The 20,694-nt window shown below is 42.9% G+C and overlaps 1 protein-coding gene across 1 annotated transcript in view; it reads right to left on the bottom strand.

Annotated features, from left to right (window-relative positions):
• Nucleotides 1-4,852: 4,852 nt before the first annotated feature.
• The window catches only part of LOC100753685 (extracellular matrix protein FRAS1), a 269,806-nt gene continuing 253,964 nt past the window's right edge, over nt 4,853-20,694 (bottom strand). The window contains exons 66-73 of the mRNA XM_035453056.1: nt 19,905-20,055; nt 18,855-18,962; nt 17,808-17,967; nt 16,879-16,995; nt 12,397-12,563; nt 10,926-11,131; nt 9,310-9,456; nt 4,853-8,309 (exon numbers count right to left, since the gene is read on the bottom strand). Coding sequence (XP_035308947.1) covers nt 7,716-8,309; nt 9,310-9,456; nt 10,926-11,131; nt 12,397-12,563; nt 16,879-16,995; nt 17,808-17,967; nt 18,855-18,962; nt 19,905-20,055 — 1,650 coding nt within the window. The 3' untranslated portion in view covers nt 4,853-7,715. The remainder of the gene's footprint in view (nt 8,310-9,309; nt 9,457-10,925; nt 11,132-12,396; nt 12,564-16,878; nt 16,996-17,807; nt 17,968-18,854; nt 18,963-19,904; nt 20,056-20,694) is intronic.

Here is a 20,694-nt window from a genome sequence, read left to right as displayed (position 1 = left end):
TCAGGGCACATCCACCAAGGAAAGCTCGGAAACAGAATACAGCTGACCCAAGAGAAAAACAAAGTGTGCTACATACAGGTAGCATAGCTGGAGAGGTGGCACTACTTAGGTCCTTTGGAACCATCATGAGCCCCAAATGTCAGACATGGACTTGTAGGATTTGTTCAGTATTTTTCATGCTTGGTTTCTCTCTTGCTTTAATTCTTCCTTGATATAATCCTATTCCTCCCTTTTGGATTGAGAATATTAATTCTGTGATATTGTGTGTTGTAAGTATATAAAACCGATGGCTAAGTTTTCAGGGATGTCACAGTTAGTTGCTAAACACAGCAGTTATTAAAAAAATAAATGAAGTTGAAGCCTGACACTGTGGTATGTGTTTGTAGTCTCATATACTAGGGAGGCTAAGGAAGGAGGATGGTTTGAACCTAAAAGTTTGAGACCAACCTGAGCTACACAGGAAAATCCCATTTCAAAAATAGAAGATTGATGGTTACTTTTCTCCTCTGCGGGCATGCACAGTACCTCCCAGCACCATAAAAGGTAGCCATTAGGTCAGGAATATGTGATGAGGCTTCCATATCAGCACCAACATGATTTTCCATGTTCTGTGATTCATTCTTGTGGCAATAGGGTTTTACTATTAAGTTCTGGTGGGTAACTAGGCAAATACCCTGTAATATTTGGGACCCCAATGGCCAACAATTTCAAAAGAGGTAACCTATTTCTGCCACTGAGATTTTTATTTGTTGGTCTGTAGTGTCTAATAGGGACACGGTCTTCTTATTGGGTAACTGCATTTAAACACTTTACACATGCATGCATTTGTATTCCAGGAAGCTTCTGCTGTAATAGCTTTTTTTGTGGTGGCAGTGCAGCAGTAGCTGCAAGCACAATTAGTAATATTTTTCCATATGACTTTTTAAATAAGGTTTTTAATGTTAGCTATTCCCCTTCATATCAATCTGTGAACCCTGTGAGCTACAATAAAAACCAGCCTGACAAGATACTCCCACTAGTGTAACAGTGGTGTGAATGCTTGAGAGTAACCAACCACTTTTAAAAAATTGCATTTGAGACCTGCTCCACAAGATGAAAGCCATGTTATCAGAACCCAAACTGTGTGGTTAGACAGGTCATAGATCTTAGAAGGGAACCTAGTATTCTGTCTGCCAAAAAGACACAGTATTAAACCAATTTCTAATGGTTTATTGTTATACCCATCTTAGTTTTATATTTCTGTGATAAGACACTATGACCAAAGTAACTCACAGAAGCGCTTATTTGGGACTTAAAGTTTCAGCAGTTAGAGCATAGCTCCATTATGGTGGGAGCATGAAAGCAGGCAGCAGACATGGTGCTAGCTAGAACAGTAGCTGAGAGCTCACATCTTGAGTCACAACTGTGATGCAGAGAGAGAGAGATACTGAGAGTCTTTTGAAATCTCAAAGCCTTCTCCCAGTGGCACACCTCCTCCATCAAAGTCATACCACTTAATCCTTCTGAAACAGTTCCATCAAATGGGGACCAAGTATTCAAACACAGGAGTCTAGGTGGGCCATCCTCAAGCCATCACATACTCATAGACTAGAGTATTTCCCAACCTCATTAGAGAAACTTCTTTTGGCAGTGGATTCTGATCAACACAAAGACTCAACTGGTAAACATGCAGAGAATAAGTGGTAGTGAAGTGCTCAGCCCTAAGTGGGGGATCTGTATCATACCCTCTCCCCCCAAGACTCGGGGATCATTACAGAAGAGGAGACAAAAGAGTGTAAAAACCAGAGGTGGTCAGTGGGAACAAGAAAAGTGTTTTCTGGACACAGCAAGGCAGTTGTACATATGACAGCCATGACAGCAGGCACAAGACCTGTGTAAGCTCAAACAAGACAAAATTCCAGCATAGAGAGGAAAGTTAGGCAAGAGTTTCACTTCTGACTGAGGAGCTATTGGTAACTGATAGCTGCTAGGAAAAGTTGACCATGGCAACTCTTATAAAGGAAATATCTAAATGGGGCTGGCTTACAGTTCAGAGGTTTAGTCCATTATCATCCTGGCAGGAAGCATGGCAGCATGCAGGCAGACACAGTAAGGTAGCTGAGAGTTCTACATTTGATCCACAGGCAACAGGAAGTGAACTGTCACACTGGGTGTGGCATATATGAAACCTCAAAGCCTGCCTCCACAATGACACACTTCCTCCAACAAGTGCACACCTCTTAATGGCGCACTCCCTATGGGCCAAGCATTCAAACACATGTGTCTATTGCGGCTATGCCTATTCAAACCTCCACAGAAAGGGAGTGAGTTTTTTTTAAAGATTGTGGCCCCATACTCCATTGGATGGCCACACATTTGAGAGTATATAAGCAGAACAAACTAGACTTGATGGGTATAAAACAACAAAAACAGCACATGGAGGTAATGGATATATATATATATATATATATATATATATATATATATATATATCCTAAATAGATAACAATTGAATGCAGTAAGTTAGAAACAAGTCTTCAAAGTGGTGTTGGGACTGCAGCACTTGCCTGTGCATAGGGGAGGTCTTGGTTCAATCCCCAGCCCTGGAAATAAGGTATTCAAAAGAAATCGCTTGCTAGTGTTACTGGGCTCTTGAGGTTACTTATGCTTCTTGCTGTCATGTGGTGAAAATACGGGATGAAATTGTGCTTTGATTCTTTTCTTTCCAACTCTGCAGTAGAGAAATGATGATGGTAGGTTGGAGTATGTACTAACAAAAGCCTATAAATGCTGCATGCAAGACTTCCAGTGGCTCCATGAGCCACTTGTTAAACATTAATTGGAATGGCAGATTTCAAATAGATACTTGGTTTGAGCCCAAGTGTTTAGGCTTTATACTGAAATAAAAACAAACTATAGCTGAGTATCACAGGGTTTAAAGACTACATGAGTTCAAGTAGAAGAGACGTGGTATACCCAGAGAGTTTGAATGCAAGAGCTTAATACAGAGTGTTTACAGAAGTATGGGTGATGTTACCATGTTCTACCAGCATCATCAAGTTCCCAAGAACTAGCAGGAGCATGAAATCACTGCTGTCTCCATCTGGGCAAGGGAGGGAAGAGATTATTTGGAACTTGAAAGAAAAGGAACTGTGGAAGAGAGACTGTCCAACAGGGCCTGTGGCCAAGAAGGAAATCACAAGGCAGGAGGGAATAGCAAGAGTGCCTGGCCACTTGAAGCTTCTTTCATTTCAGTTGCTCCACATGGCCAGTGGCAGCTGAAGAGGCCAGAACACTGGCTGCCTGTCAGTTTCTTGGAGCTATTGCTCCCAAGCATTGCTTCATTTTTGAGATAGTTCTGAGTGGTATGTTTGAGGGACTATCTTGGACCTGGTTTTGTACAACTTTTGGAAATTGTCCCAGAGGCTGGATGCTAATAAACTTTTATCACTTGTTGACTAGTTCTGGAACCTGATAGCATTAAACCAAAACAGACTTAAGGGTGAAATTTCTGCCCGCTTTTAAAGGAAGGCTTGCAGCATGTCTCTGTCCTATTAATTGACTGATGGGGTTCTTTCAGCACACACATCCAATCTGGGTGATGGGAACCTGAGGCAACTCTTCTTGTTAAAGTTTTAAAACTTCTGGTGTTCACTTGGACTTTTCAAAGAAAATTATCTAGAGCACCTGCCTCAGAGTTGTTATGGGGTTAAGGTAGAAATCATATGGGCTCACAGTACTTGGTTGCCTTCCAGACATACTCAACACATCATTTGACATTGTCCCTAGACTGTGACTGGGCTATTAACTCAAGGCCTCATTCTGATTGGCTTGTGTAAGAGCTCTATCCAGCTCATTTGGGGTATCCTGATTGATTCTAAGTGGAGACATACAAAACTATATTGTGGGCTTCTCATGACCTATAAAACCCTCAATGTCATGTGGCTGAACACAGTAACATATTCTAGATATTATTTCCTTCCTCATTTTTCAATTTAAAAATCTTATGAACCATTTTAAATTTTGAATGTAAATGAATATTCTGCCACTCAAAATTGCTAAATTTTATGGCAATGAAATTTCAGGTCTCAGAAGCATTTTTGTAGCCAATCATAAAAGTTTAGAAACTGGCTTTTGGAACTGCTCCCTCATGTGCTCTAGACATACGCACCCTAGAACTGAGACTGCTGCTAGGCAAAGGGTGACAATGGGACACTATGAGGATATGAATATCATTAGGCCCCAGTGTCATTGAGAACTTAGGGGCTTGGATATGGCATCCCTTCCCCAGGCTTTATGAAGGCATGCTGAGTTTTCAGGTCTTGCTGAGTTTGCAAATGTGCCAACAGAGCCATGCTGGTCGCTGTCCTTGGCAGTTTTTCATATTATCCAAGGGTAAAAACACACAAATGCACAAGGCTTGCAGAATGCCAAAATTGCTTTGGCTCATTTCCATTCTGTCTCTGCCATTGTGTCTTTCACAAGCCAGTAAACTCTTGTTTGGAGATCTGATCACCTCCTGGGTGTTGGGGACACTCAGCAAGCCTTTGCTTGTGCAACAAAAAGGACACAGCCATCCTCACACTATACCAGAGATCTTGAGAAGGCCCGGTGACAACATTCATCCTACTGTGTTCACATGGAAATTAAATTATTTCTCTTTGTTCTGATTATACAAGCAAAGCTAGATCTAAGAATATGAATTTCTTCAGCATCTTGCTCTTAGCATGGTTAATATGTTTCAGATTCAATACTAGTATAGTTTTGCTCTTGGAAAAAACAGCCTCGAGTTGTAGAACATTGCACCAGCTCTGTGCAATGTCTATACTAATGAGATGAATAATGGAAAAAGAACAAACTAAAGCAAACAAAAGACAATCAGGCTGCCATTTATTATTGATAAAAATTTATATAGTGGCATATGCTATTGGAGAAATCAGAAATTCATAACACACAAATTCATACTGGAAATACAAAAAAAATCATTTGAGGGTCAAGAACTCAGGTTGACAGCACCACAGATGTTTTCCTCAGTCTGAGTAGGTGAGAAATAACCAGGGTTAACAAATACCTACGGGAGACTGAGAGCGATTATTGTTAAGACTGTGCAAATGCTTTCCCACACAATTTCCTATCCAACAATAGGAAACCTGCAGGAGCTTTCAGAAGACCCTGGTACAATAAAGGGGCAGGCAAGGCAGAAAAATGGTGCAGACAATTATTTCTTTTGACCTTCACAGCCAGCATCTGACAGCAAGGAGCAACCCTGCTGAGAGGCTTCTGTTCCTGCCCACCTGAAGGTATGGTATAAAAGGTTAGTAAAGCACACACAAGGCATTAGTGAATAAGTAAGAAACACTGAAAGCGGAGCTTTCACTGAAATAGAATCCACATGAGTCATCTACCATCAATCCAAAGATGAAATAGAAAACATAAATGAAATGAACAAGTCAACATCAGTCAGGCAAATCTCAGCCTCACACCTCTTAACACTCCCTGCCTAAGAAGTGGGCATCCACTAGAGAAGTGCTGGCTTCTAATGAAGAGTCTGGAGTGGCGAGGCAGGGGGCAGGGCCATCTCAGGGTTTTCCCTTCACAGAGTTCCCCATGTGTCTGTCACTCCCCACCTGGTACATGAAGGCTTCTGGGTTGGGTCACCCTTCCCACATCCAGCTTTCTGCCACCTCCTCACCCATCTGTCCGTGTCCCACTGGGTGTGTGTGAGCAGCACATGGGAGTCCATGGGGATTTGCTGCTCTAATGTGTGGACATCCCATCAGGCACCGGGAGGTGTGACCAGTAATGGGCCAAGTAGGAATGGGAGGCTGCTCTACAGATGATTGGCTCCTGTCGTTTCTCTAGCCCTCTGGGTTGTCCTGGAGATTGAATGCTTGGCTCATCAGCTTTGCCACATGAGATGGGTATCAATTCCAGATTCTTGAGGCTATTCCACAATTTCTGCCCTGAATTATGCAAGCTGATCTACAGCAGCACCCAAGAAGCCAGGAATTTTCTGGGCTCAATCCAACACACCCTCTCCTGAACACACTGCACCAACATGAAACCGGCTCTCCCCCAAATCTGTTCTAGATGCCAATACACAGCTCATGCATTATTGCAATCTTTTCTAATCCTGCCTCCTCAGGACCACCACCAGTCATGCCCACCTAAAAGTGTGCTTTTCCCCCCTCCCAGTTGGAGGGCTATTTCACAAGCCAAGTACAACAGAGAGCACTTCTACATGCCCTGTAATCTCTTCTTCCTAAATCTCCTCGCTATCAGTCACTCATCACACCACTGTCCGTTCATTTGTTCACCCAACAAACATGTGTGGCATGCTGGCAATGTGCAAGGCACTGCTGAAGAATGAGGAGGTGTGGCTCACACAGGCTCTGTGCTCAAGCGTGGGGTCTGCAGAGTAGCCTGTAAATTTTCCATGGCTCATTCTTTCTAGATTTTAGTAGGAGTCTGGAATGTTCTCAAAGAGTTTGGGTCATCTCCATACATACACTCCACAACGAGGATGCTATGCTATTTGCTCAGTGATAGGATGTGCCATGCACTGTAACAGCACTCACTTCCGGCTAACAGAATTAATTGTGCCTCTGGTTAAAAACACAATGTGCACGCCTAATGTTTTGCTGATAAGGTAGAAATGAAAAGGAAACAAAGGCAAGTTGTGTGCACACTACACACAGAATATTCAACTTGGTATTTGAACACTATGCTATGTCAAAGCCACATACTTGCGGCCTTGTCATGTACTGATATGGGGAAATTAAGTGCCTGAGCTACCAGAAAAGAACCCCCAGAGAGAAGTCCCCGAACTATTGTGTCAGGGATAGTGCCTCCATCTGATGTGTGACACACAGCAAACAGGTCCCATGTGTATCTGGTTTCACTCCAACCTCTAGTAAATTTGCTTACTCAAAGGATTCACTTACTTTCCAGAAGCACTAACAAAATTGGAAACCCAAAGCCCAGGGGCTCCCCTTGCATTGCTGCCCCGCAGAAGGCCCGGGGAAGTGGGAAGTGTGGTTGATTTTAAAAAGGATCTCTGGCATGCAAGGTCTATGGAACTTTGCAGCATTCTTCATGGCCCTGGCTTGAGCCCTCCCTGCTTTTAAATCACATACAGACATGTGCTCCAGTCTAAAGCATGCTGAGGTCCCCATTCAAAACACTCTCTAGAAAAGCCAAGCGTATCTAGAGGCCAGGGTGCGCAGGACATCAAGTGGAAACAAATGTCTGAGTTGTGCCGATTAGAATTTTTAGTGGAATCTGAGTCAGCAGCCTGTATTCTGCTGCTAGAAGTCCAGAACAGCCCACACAGTAGAAAGCTGGGGGCGAAGGAGGAAACCAAAGGCTCTGTACTCTCAGATATCTGCTACCCACTGTGCCCAGCTCTTTTGGATCTATCAGCAAAGCTAATTGTGCAGTGTATGTCCTAATTCTAAAGCACTTCTGTGGTCAGCCTTACAGAGTCACTCTGCACAGCCACTGGGACTGTTATGGGGACCTGTAGGAATAGCTCGACTCTGCCACTCTGGGGGGGTCTCAGTGGTTCTATTTCATGAGGTAGCTCAGTTGTGAGTTTTATGCATGCGATGTGTGCTGTCCACCACTCAAAGCTAGTTTTCCCTTTGTTTTAAATCTGAAAGATTATAAAAATACCAGTATTTCTCCCTGTTTTATAAAAATGAGTTTAGAAAAAAAAATACACATGTGTCTTCTCGTTAAACTTCTGTTCCATCTTGTAAATTGTTGTGGACTCTGACTTCCAGATTCATCCTTTTAACTTTAGCACCTTTGAATGTGTAAGAGCCCTCACTGTCACTCAGTATGTTGACATTGCGCACAGTGCAGTACTGTCTGTTGACATTCTTCTCTACCTTGTCTGCATTTCTCTTGGCTACATCCACCTTGGTATTCAAGGGGTATTCCTCCAGAGTGTCCTCTGGGGGCTGTTTCTTCTTCTGCTTCTGGCATTTTCTGGTGATGAAACAGGCCACCAGAAACAGCAGAAGGAGAAGCATAATAGCAGCCAGGGCACTGCCAATAGATGCTCCAGTTTGAGACAGGGAAGCGGCTACAATGGGCTCCTGCATCTCCAGGTTCAGGGACTTCATGTTGGTGCCATTCTTGACTTGGTCTCCTTCATTGTCATAGATGAGGGAGTCATCAAGAGACAACCAGCCACGGGGGTCCACCAGGTCCCTTTGGTGGCGTCTCAGAGAGGCTGTGAGAGAGCGCTGGACCCGGGGCCTTGAGATGCTGTCGGGGCCAATGACATAGATCACCTGGAGATACCACTGGTGCCCTGCTTCCACCTGAAGGAGGAGAGAGGAAGGGGGATGAGACTTGTGTTATCTAAGAACATTTCAGAAGAAAGGACATGAAAGACACTTGCTACCACAGGACCAGTCAGGGAAATGGTCTCAATTAAATACTGACAATAGATGCTCTATGTTCCAAGACACAGGGAACTGAATCAAGCATTAGGGATTCTGTTTTATTCCATATTAGAGTGTTCTTTTCAATTTCCCTACTTAATGTGGAATAGCCTAAGAATTTATTTGTCGCGGTCTGTTTAGCTAAATGAATGCTTTGAGTTATTGGTCTTTATTAATAACAGCGAAATAATACTGTCAACTACCCCGTTTATTCTCTGTGCCCTTTAATTGCTTCCTATGCTAACTTACTATTTACTGATGAACTTCAGTTAAAATGGAATCAGTCAACAAATTTTCACTAAACAATCCTAAGCGTAATATACAGATTCATGACAAAAATTTGCTGAACTCAAACACTTCTGGGTCACCCCCCCAGAGGAGGGCTATTTAGTACTTTATTGTCTCCTTGTCTGCTTGCCTGGGGACACTTCATGGCTTTGAAATAGCTTCAAAAGAGCAGTGACAGGCCTGAATCCCAAGGTCATGGATAAACACTTGGAGACAGAATAAAAAGTGCCAAATTTGATCTTGGAAGGTCATGTTTGCTGCTAAAACTCAGGGTATTTTGTTTCCTATCTGACACTAGCCATTTGTGCCTCTAACTTGGATGTTATGACTTTGCTCAGTGTTTTCCAAATGCCTGTGAAATCAGCTGGTTCAGCCGACCGCCCCAAAGCTAGAAATCTAAACTAACTCAGGAAAAGTCAGAGCCGCCCATATACTGGTGGACAATGACAGATGCTCTGATGCAAACCAGAGACTTTTATCCTTGCTTTGGTCTGCTGGGGACAGGGAAAACTTGGGAGTGAATGATAGGTTTAATAACAACAAAGAAGGCCTTGCGGCAAGGAGGTTAACAAAAGAAAGTGACAGTCACCTTATAGAGGGCGTCTACTTTGAGGGTGAATCCATCCACACCTGGCATGCTACTGACCACATGGAAGTCAGGCAACTCAGAAGCGAAGTGGGCCTCGAAAGGCACATCGTGGAAGTACTTGTCGGTGACCTCTGGCTGGCTGCGGTCCTAGAATTAGTTAAGGGGAGGAAGAGACACTGCATGGGAAAGGCAGTACTGAGGAAGGGAAGATGTTCGGCCGTGCTTCTGTGGGTTGGCTGAGGAGAGTGTACTGTGGAAGGTTTTCCCCCAAGTCAGTGCTGCCTCTGGACACCACTGAGGGGGGATTCTGGTAGGCTCTATTTACCTCTGTCTCACAGGCCATGTGTGGCCAATGACAGCCATGAATATTGATCAACACAAAATTACAAACTTATTTTTTGTTTTGTTGCTTTAGTCATCTTTGAGGCCACTGACAAGAGTATTGTACATGAATTTATTTTGCCTGTCCAAAGGCTGGACATGCCCAGCAGACCGTCAGTTGTCAAACTACTCTGTCTTAGGACCCTTTCCATAGTTTTTAACCAAAGACCTCAAAGAACTTTTATTTATGTGATTTCTTCTGTCAATGTTTACTATATTAAAAATTAAACCTGAACAAATAAAGAAAATACTCCTGTATTAATTCATTCTAAATTTACAATGAAAAGTTCATTATACTCTAGCCCAAGTAATTTTTTTTAGTGATAAGCCAAAATTTATGTTCATCCTCCAAAGAGACCCCATTTTGTGAGATTCCTAACTGCTTTTGTATTTAGTCAGCAGTGATATATTATCTTAACTGGTATATGAAGAAAATGTAGCTTCAAACACAGCTATAAGCAGGAAAAAGGAGGTAATTTTTCAGGTAATTGAGGGAGATATGTAGATAGACAAATAGAGAGATGAGTTGTGTGTGGTATGGAGATGTTTGTTTGGGGGTGTGTACTTGTGTGTGGATGCCTGACATTGACATTGGATGTGTTCCTCAATCACTTCCTCACCTTATTTTTGAGATGGGTTTTGTACTGAAATTGGAACTCATTGACTGGTTAGATGAACTGGCCAGTGAGCTACAGGGATACTCCTGTCTCTGTCTTCCCTGTGCTGGGATTATAGGTGACTACTCCTTAGGTTGGCTCTGAGGATCAAACTCAGGATCTCATTCTTGCATGGCAAGCACTTTACTGACTGAGCCATACTTCATCCTCTGGATAGTCTTCAAATTCTGCGCGCGCGCGTGTGTGTGTGTGTGTGTGTGTGTGTGTGTGTGTGTGTGTGTGTGTGTGTGTGTGTGTGTGTAGGTATGCATGTACACATCCATGCAAGTGCTTGAGGAGAGGATATATACCAGAAGAGGGCATCAGATCCCCTGGGGTTGTGAGCTTCCTGATGTGAGTTCTGGGACCCAAACCGGGTTCTCTCTGAAAGAACGGTACATGCTCTTGACCACTGAACCATCTCTCCAGGCCCAAGTACAACACAGACTCTGAAATCATATTAATAACCTCTCTGGTGGGGATGTGAGTGTGCAAAGGTGGCACCATTGTAGTTCTAGGAGAGCCAAGACCATTGGCTCACTACCTGCTCCTTGGCATTAGAACTGATGGAGAGCCTACCAGCAGCAGGAATCTGTGCTTCAGGTGTTTGTTTGGTTGGATGCATCCGTACTGTGGCCCCTCATTGTAGATTGTCCCAGTAGGATCAAAGAAAGGCACGTAGCCATCCTTGCCAGTACAAAGATAGACTTTCTCCAGCTGCAGTTTGTAAGCAGAATGAAGGTTCTGTTCCGGATTCCAAAGGACTCGGCCGTAAAGGATCTGCCCTGGGAAGATTGAAAGACAGCAACTAGACTGGACTCCAAGGATAAGAGAAAAAAGCATCAAGAGCAGAGAGAATATGACATACTTCCTCAGAGTCAAAAGTGCCTTTCCCATGAAGAGCTCTGATTCCAAGTGTCCCGGAAATACACATTTACCATTTATCTCTCCTCTAATTCATTAATATTACTGAAGCATTTCTGATATGCCAACTGCTCATGGTGCACAAGGGATACAGAGGTAAGTGAGATGCAAATGAGAGGGCAGAAATGAGAGCAAAGAGATTAATAACATTTATTGATAACATTTATCAAGTTTAGCATTTGCTAAATACTGCACTCAATTTTCCTTATGCAGTAAAACCCATGGGGTACTGATAGTCTTCTAGCTGAGGGAGCTGAGGCACAAAGTGGCTACGTGAGTTGCTGAAAGTCATCAGGATTGCAGGTAGTGAAGGTAGGATTCAGAGTGATGCAGAGCAAGGCTCCTTTGGCTTGACCACCCACTCTAATAGCAATGTACAATGCCGTACATCACCTGCTACAACAGATGGGAATACTTTATGGCAAACGAGTGTGGGGCTAGCCAGGCTAGAGTCTGCCTTGGCTTAAGGAGAGATGATCTTTGAGCTGTCTCCTAAAACATGAACAAGAATTCATCAGACTATTTTGGGGAAGGAGACAGGACAGAATATTTTAGGCAAAACAAAGTCCATGTAAAAATACCAAAGACTGGGCTGACAGGAATCCTAGTGTGGGAACGCTTTTTTTGATCAGCATATGAGATGGCCTCAAGTTCTGTATGCCATCTTATTTAATTCTTCCAAGAGTCTGAAAGATAGGCTCAGTTATTGTTCCCTTAGCAACCTATCCTAGGGAGGTCCACAGCACTGAAAGTGTAACTGTGAGGCAATGGGAGTGCTACTGCAACCCCTCCAGGGAATTCAGAGCTGAGACAACTTACCCAAGTTAGACATCATGTTAGAATTGAACTGGAAATGATCTCTTTCTACCCAGACCAGTGCTTTCCCATGGTGCTACAATGCCAATCACGAGAGCACCAAGACTACGATGTACTTTATAAATTGAGGGACAATTGCAAATCTTCCCTATTTCTATCTTGGCTGCTCTGGAATGGAAGCCTGGGAGATGTTCCCCCACAGAGCTCCCTGATTGAGACATGGGCAGATATGCACCCAGCCCAGGGGCTCGTCCAGAAGAGTCTCCTTTCCAGGCAGAGCCACTGACTGCAGCTTGAGGCAGTAACTCACCTTTGGAAAAGGCTCCTTTGTAATCCATTTCTGCCAGTGACATATCAGACGTGTTGGGATCCATCAAGAATACCTTCTCATTATTGCAGAGCTGAAATTCGGTATTGAGCGAATACACAACTGGCACGGGACGGTTGGTCTGCTGGAATGCAATGGGTATCAGGAACCTAGATGTGGGAGACATGAGAACTACTGGAGGGCAGGGTCTACTTTGCATGGGCATGTGAGCTGTCTTCTTTGCCTGTCCCTTCTTGACAGTGCGGGTTGTAGGTGCTGACCATTTATTGAAGAATAATCTGCTCTTTTATTCGTTTTTATTTCTTGAGAAATGGTCTTATTGCAGGATATTTGATTGCACTGTGAACCCCGAGATTGTGTTATTTCCTGGAAAAACTTGTTTTTAGTTGTGGTGTGGTTCAGCCCTAGCACACATCTTTAATCTAAGACCTTTCTGCTTATTGTAAACAAGATTAAGACAAACAAAACAAAACAAAACAAAACAAAACAAAAAACCCCAACAGTCCATAAGTCAAGCAGTAGATCAAGCAACCAGTTGACAGGAAATAACCACAGAGAGTAAGAGGGAGTCAGGAAGACAGATAGGGAGACACACAGGAAGTAGTAGGGAGGGACATTGAGTTTAGTGGCCTTTTGGTTTGAGATGACAAGGGATAAAGTCTCTTTCTGGGGTGTTGGTGAAGGAGGAAGGTCAGCTGGCTGTTTTCTCTGCCTCTCTGAGCTAGCAGGTTTTCACCCCAGCATCTGGCTTCCCAGTCTTTATTGATAAAATCAAACTATTGAGATTTAGTTAAAAACAACATTTAGATTTAGATAAAAAACAAAACAATAACAAAACAGGGTCTCATGTAGTTTACAATGGCTTTAAGCCTTCCTCCTTCTTTCAGTCCAAGTCCTAGAATAATAAGCATATACCCCACCACACTCCATTTCTACAATGCTGACATCACTCAAACATTCTACCAACTGAACCATATCCCTAGACCCAGCTTCTCTATAAAACAGTATAATTTAGTCTTTAGAACTCTTTGATACCAGTAGCACTTTTCCCTGTGTGTGTGTGTGTGTGTGTGTGTGTGTGTGTGTGTGTGTGTGTGTGTTGTTTGCATGTATGTATGGGGACATGTGTCTACATATGCATATGTGGTGGTCAGAGGTTGATGTTGTCTCCCCTCAGTCACTCTCCATTGTATTTTTGAGGCAAGGCTCTCAGAGAACTTGGAGCTCACTGATTTTCTAGAATTTCTGGCTTCCAGCTAAATCAGGAAGACTATGGACTCATCTGAATTATACTGAGAGTTCAAATCCAGCCTGACTGACAGCAAGCAAGACTCTATCTAAATGCTGAGCTGAAGAAAACACCCCCACAAAATAACATAAATAAAAATCTCCAAGCACTGGTAATATTCTATTTAAGACAAGTGCTAAACACAAGCTTGTCACATATGTGTCCACTGAGTAGCTGACACAATAAAAAAATAAAAATTTTAATGTAAATTCCTTAGCAGGTTCCAATATGCTACTCACCCTCTGTTCTTCATGGTTTCCCTGTCACCATCCCTCCTGTCTGTGGCAGACTGAGGTCTCTCTTCTTCCTGAATTCCATCCCACCAACCCCCAAAGTGGCTCTTTGATTACCTCAGTGCCCCAGCTAGACTTTTCCTAGACTCTTTTGATGGATACTTATATACTCCACCACAACCATACATGAAACTGCTAGAGTGGCTGAGAACATGGGACTAGATCAGCCACGGACCTAGGGGAAAACCTCAGATTATTATTCTGCTAAAGGTACTTATTAATAAAGTGACTCCCAACAACATACTGCTATACCTGTAAATCAGTGCCTTTGCTCAGCCCACATCAGAGAAGTTTCTTGCAGGAGATGGAGATTAACACAGAGACACACAGTAGATAATGAGCAGAGAGTGGGAGACTTTTGAGCACTCGGTCCTACATGGAGGTCTTTATCAAAGCCTCAGGGATTTCCCTGGTCACTACCACTCATGTATGCAGCTGACTGGGATACTTCAAGCATTTTTCCTGCCATCAGCTATGGTGGCTCAACATCCAGAGACCGTCTAAATCTTCACCTCCTTACCTGCCATGGGCTTGTTCTCCACCCAATGGCAGCTACTTACTTTCCTATTGCTACTATGGATAAGCACCCCAGATTCCACTTTCAAACATCTCACATGCTGCCCCCCATCTTTTCAGCCCCTCTTTACTTTTAACAAACCATTAATCCTTCTATCCACAGCAGGACCTTGCCGAACACTCTTCCCAGAATGCAAAGGACCCGGAACACTTTACACAGCCATGGTAGAGATGTCCACATATAATCACTTATTTATAAACACGTGGGAAACAGCCCACCAACTTTTTAAGCTAAATATATGCCTACCATATGATCCAGCCATCCCAAGAAAACAGAAAGCATGTGTTCACATAAGGCTGTACATACATATTCAGGGTAGATCTATTTAAAATAGATCCAAGTTGGAAAGGGCCCAAATGCCAATCAAATGATGAATTGATATATTGCTATTTTCATACCATGTAGTATACCTCAGCAATAATAGAAACTATTTATGCAGTAACACAGAAAATCAAATAATCATGCCAAGTGAAATGAGCCAGAGAAAAATAACTGTGGATGCATTATAACACATAAGCTTCTGGAGAATTCACTCTCCTTCTGGTGACAGAAAGCAGATGAGGGTACACTTGGAGAAGGGGAGGGGTGGGGGGCTACAACGAGGTGTGAGGAGACTTGGAGGAAATGGCTGTGTATTGTTTTGATCATAGGGATGTTTTACAAGTACACACATATGTCAATATGTATTAAATGTATGTTTGCATCTGTGGCTTGTTTACCATCAATAATACAACAATTTCAAAACCATCCAGCCTGCTTGCCCCACTATACTTAAGTCTCTCTGCTCACTTCCTCCCCTCCCTCAGACAGCAGTGTTCTTTTACTTCTGGCCATCCTTGTTTAGTGAATAAACTGTCTTGGCTCCAAGCTAAAGCTAGCCCCTTCCTTCATGTCCAATGACTGTCTATATACCCTCAAGGACCTGGCTTTATCCCATGTATCCTTAGCTCTCCCTTTCACTGCAGCATGCAGACATTTGAAAATGTTTTCTACCCTAAAACACAATCTAGTAAAAGCTCTTAAAAAAAAAAAAAAAAGCATGGCCTCTCATCTGTTATCAGTTACTACCATTTCTCTGACATCCTTTTTAGAAAAACTCCTTATTCCTATTGTTCTTGCTTTCTTACCTCTTGAATTCACCCCTCTCCCCCACGCAGTATCTAATGCAGCTAACCAACCTGTGTACCCGGCATTATCAAATCTAACAGCTAGCTCCCAGTCTTTCAACACGATGTCACACTTCAAGTAGTTCTCCCTTAGTGCGGATCCTGTCTTTAGCGTCTTCTCTCAATATTTTCTAGGTCCCTTGCTCAGTTCTTGGGTGGCACTAATGTGTCTGAGGCCTGGGTGGCTTTTAATACACTGTTGTCATATAATTTTATAATCTTAGTGTTCAGAGCAGGAAAGGTACTTGGTAAGCCCGGAATGAATAATAACATGAACTGAAGGAGTAAGGCACGGTGTGGTCTCAGGCCTGAGGTAGGTATACACTAATACTTTTAAGAAATTTTGTTATTTCATTATGTATTTGAGTGTTTGCCTGCATGTATGTCAATGCAACACAAATGTGCCTGTGGAGTCAAAAGGAGGGTGTTGGAGCCCCTGGAACTGGAATTACAGATGGCTGTTAGCTGTTATGCTGATCCTGGGAATGGAACCTGTGTCCCCTAGAAGGGCAGCCAGTGCTCTTAACTGTTGTGCCATGTCTCCAGCTCTATGGGGTTGGTCCTTATTCTTCTTCATAGTTTGTGCTATAAAGTCTCCATGAACATTGACTTGATGGGTGTTGGACCCCTGTTCCAGGAGATCCAGAACTAGGTTTCTGTGAATGTCTGGTTGTAGCATTTCAGCAACAGAGCAACACACAACCATTTCTTCTGTGCGTTCCTGTTTAAAGATCCCTTCATTTAATACACATCATTGACTCATTAACACCAGACTCATGGCCTACAGCACACTAACTCATGCCCGAATTTGAGTTTATCTAATACTCCACAGGGCACATGGTAGCCCTTATGTGCTTAGGAACAGTAGAAAACACTTCAGTTCTATACTTAGGAGTCACTTACAATAGCAAGGCCACCAATGAAATTCAATAGGTCACGAAGGTCATTGTACTCAGAGAGCTGATAGGAGAAGGCAGGGGACTCCTTGTTCAGCTTTATCTGGGGCTGGAACTGTTGGGTGACTCAGCATTTTTGAACGTCTGTGAATGACTCTGGAAGCAGTGTGGGTATTCATTTAAGGAAGACAAATGCATTTTGGTGAGCAAATAGAGTCAGTGAGCATCACCTATTTTGGCCTACCTTTCTGGAGCATGTGCAGTGCAAGCCAAAGACTTCTCTCCTGGGTCCACCCACGGCTGTGTGGGCTGCACAGTGCAAGGGATCAGGTAGATGGTGTATTCCCCCGAATAGTCCTTTCTGGAAAAAGGCAGAGCAGACTGTAGTCACAGGCAACACCCGGTGATGACAGCCCCAGAAAGACATGATTTCTTGAAGCAGGGTCCAGGTGGCATTTATGCACTGACAACTCTGGAAGTGGCATTTTCAGGAACTCATCTCTGATTAGTCTCACCTTCAGAGTATTATCCCAAGGTGTTAAAAAAACAAACAACATTTTCATTTACTCAAGTCCCTTCTGTGAGGAAAGCTATAAAAGGCACACTGCTAATAGAAATCCGGAAGGTTCAGGTGATGACAAATAGAGAGTTCAGGAAATCTGCCTGGAAGTTTGCTTAGTGTTTCTTGTCAGCTGACAACCTGCCAACATATTCTTAAATGCAAGAGCTCTGTCTGTTAAAGTGGAACTATGTCAGGTGATGTTGCAGAAAAGGAGGCAAATACCACAGAGAGAACATTTCACCGGAGCAGGATGGAAGCAGTGTGTCCTTGGAACATCCACCTCCATTGGACTAGCTCTCCATCCCAGGGTCTCCTCCCAGACTCAACAGCCTCATTCCTTTTCAGAGTTGAAGAACTAAAAACTATGGATGTTCATTGAAAGGGGGGGGCACCCAGTGGGAATTAGTGTGCTTATAGAAAGACACAAAGTTCTCCAGAAGTCTTTGTACCCATCACTGACTTGTTACTAGTTAGCAACCCCAGCCCTGTCAGGTTAAATGGAAGGCAGAAGAACATTCTGGAATAATCTTCAAGTGTCTAGGTTTCAGGTTCTTGAAAGAAGTTGAAAACTTTTCAGATCAAGCCCCAGAAGCTTCCATCATGGTGTTTACCTGTTGTAAGAGCTTGTGGCTCTCCAGAGTTGATGTGGAGAGTCAAACGTCTGAGCACTCCATAGGAGTTGAAGGTCAAATTCAATTCCTCCTAGGTGGTCTGGAGTCAGTATGAAAGATTTCACATCTGGGAGAGTGTGATGCTCCATCACGAACTGTCCTGTTTCCAAGGGAAATATACTCTGATTTGTGAATTTACTGTGTTTGCCTAAGGTCCTAACTTTTGTTTCTCTAGCAAAGAACTAAGGGCACTAAGGGCACATATACCCTGTAGAATATATTTTACAATGGTTGAGTTAGCATAGCATCTGATACCAGCCCACCACCCTACTCATAATGACAACGAAATGTGATGAGCTTACATACAATTTTATTGATATTTTGGGACAATAAGCACTGAATATACCCAGCTTGGAATCTCATCAGACACATTTTTGGGGCTTAGTATTTTATAAATAGAAATATCAATGTTGGATATAATCACATTTAGATCTATTAAAGTCTTTGGTGGAAGAGGACAAGTGTAGATATCTCTGAAAACATAAAGGTTATTCTAACAAAACATTATTACTCTTAAAATTCAGTGTGAATGTTCAAGGCAGAGTGACTATTCTGGATGGAAAGAAACTAATGAGATAACACAACCAAAATCTAACACATGGAGTTTGATTGGATCTACTTTCCTTTATGTGTATAGATATAAAGTAAACATAAGGAAACATAAAGCAAGTAGGATAGCATTTGTGAGGGAAGGGGCTATTTGCACAGGGACTATTGTTCTATGTCGGGTACAATGGATGTGAAATGGTATTGTGATTTCCATGTTCTTATATGAGGTCTACTGAAGTGTTTGGGGTAATGTACACAAAGATGGAATCTCATTCTTTTCAAATGAGATTACCAAAAAAAGAGTGTGTATATGTTCATACATGGATAGTAAAATGTTAACAGCTATTAACTTTATTCTTCACTGTTCTAAGCTTTAAATTTCTAAATGTTTAAAATATTTTAAAGTAAAGAAGTAGGAAAAAGACACACAGACACTACCTCTGAATTTGGCATGGGTCTTGAACTCAATGACGAGACGGCCATCCTCTCTAATGTAGATTCTTATGATCTGAAGCCTGGCAGAGAGCACACTGTCTGTCTGGATCCCTGGACAAGCAACCACACACAAAACAAAGTCAGGGCATGGACAGGGTCTCCCAGATAGTGACCCTTTTAGACAACTGTCCCTGAGACGTCTCTGAGATGATCCAAGTATTTGTGGGAATGTGATTTGGAGAAAAGTTAAATATTCACATGAGCATCGACTGCAGACGACATCAGGGCCAATGAGCACAGTGCAGCAGCTCATTTCTGGTTCTGTTTTTTCCTTGTAGGGTTTCTTTATCTATGTGGAGACCACTGATCTCAGATTCAGGTTAGGTCCACATTTTAGGAAACAGTGGATCTAAAACTCCGAACAGAATCCCAAGTCCTGATGTCTACATTTTATACTCAAACCATGGAGAGGACAAGGGATCTTGTAGAAAATCAAGTGTGGCTTGACACACAGTGAGTCTAGACGCAGTTATAGGCATTCTGATGGGTTCAGAATGACCTAAAATAAAAGGTAATCAAAGGAGGAGAAAAATAAAAAGAATGAACCCCTCTCCACAATAAAAAAGAAAAGAGTCAAAGGTCCAAAGTTGATTTGGTTCAGGCAGGAGAATGTCAAGCTCTTTTCCCTTGGGGAATATAAAACAAACAGATGACTTGAGCTCAAGCCATTCAATGGAAGGGCCAATGCATTTTCAGTTTCTAGAGATGAAGCCTACATAGAGATGCTCTCGGAACTCTTCAGCATCTCTGCCTCAGATGAAGGGTGTCACCCCCAGAAAGGGGGGGTGAGCATGGGAGAAGTGGAAGTAAGGGGCCGTGGGCTTGGGGTCATGCTGAAGTTCAGAACAGTGGAAATGGAAAAACAAACAAAAGAACAATGGGTTCTCTAGACCTCAGCCTTCCTTCTTTTCTAGAAGACCATGGAAATGGAGCTATTGTTAGAATTCATTGCTTAGTTAATCATGATTGAACTTAAGACATCCATGGGCATACCTGTTCTCCAAAGAACCGTGTCATAGAAGAAAGAAAATTCCATCTCTGTGTGGTGCTCCAAGGAGGCCCAGCCCCTGGGCGCTGTCACATAGATGTAGGACACATAGAGAGGCACATGTACTGTTAGGAATGACTGAGCAGAGTCCCTCACCTGCCAATGAAACAGTACACAAAGAAACAGGCTTACTTCTCTCCTGGAAGGAAAGGGCACAAGATGGTCACCTTTTGGCTCAGTTTTCACCCACTCCCTTGGTCACTGGCTCATACAGTAATTCCTGATCAAGAGTCAACAATTGCAGTTTGTCTTTGAAACATATAGAGGTTCAAGGTGGCCAGGATGCATCTTCAGAAGAGGTGATCTTCAATGGCTTTTCTGGGGAGGTGACACTTGAACACAAATACTTTTAAAGAGTAAGAAGTATCTTTGCTTCCAATCTTCAGTTTCTAGAGGCATTTGCTGGAAACAAAGTCTCACAGGCCAAGGGATTTGCTCACTGACTTGTAACCTGTTACTGTGCTCGACCTGAGACCTGTAAGAGACACTGATCAATGGTGATCAGCAAGGCACCCAAGTCCCATCCTCTGGTATGAACACAGGCCTGGCTCAGGGTGTCTTAGTAAGAATCACATCCATGTGCCAGAAACAAAGGCCAGGCTTTGACATCACATCTAGGAAGCTTACCAATAGCTCAGGGCTGCAGGGGCTTCTGTAGTTCACTGGCACAGATGGAATTTTGGAGAAATGTTTGAAAAGAGAGCAGATCGCATGTTCAAGGGAAGACCACTCTCT

Source organism: Cricetulus griseus (genome assembly GCF_003668045.3).
Source record: "Cricetulus griseus strain 17A/GY chromosome 1 unlocalized genomic scaffold, alternate assembly CriGri-PICRH-1.0 chr1_1, whole genome shotgun sequence".
Taxonomy (NCBI): Eukaryota; Metazoa; Chordata; class Mammalia; order Rodentia; family Cricetidae; genus Cricetulus; species Cricetulus griseus.
Note: the sequence above shows the minus strand (reverse complement) of the source record. Positions and strands in the feature narration are given on the sequence as shown.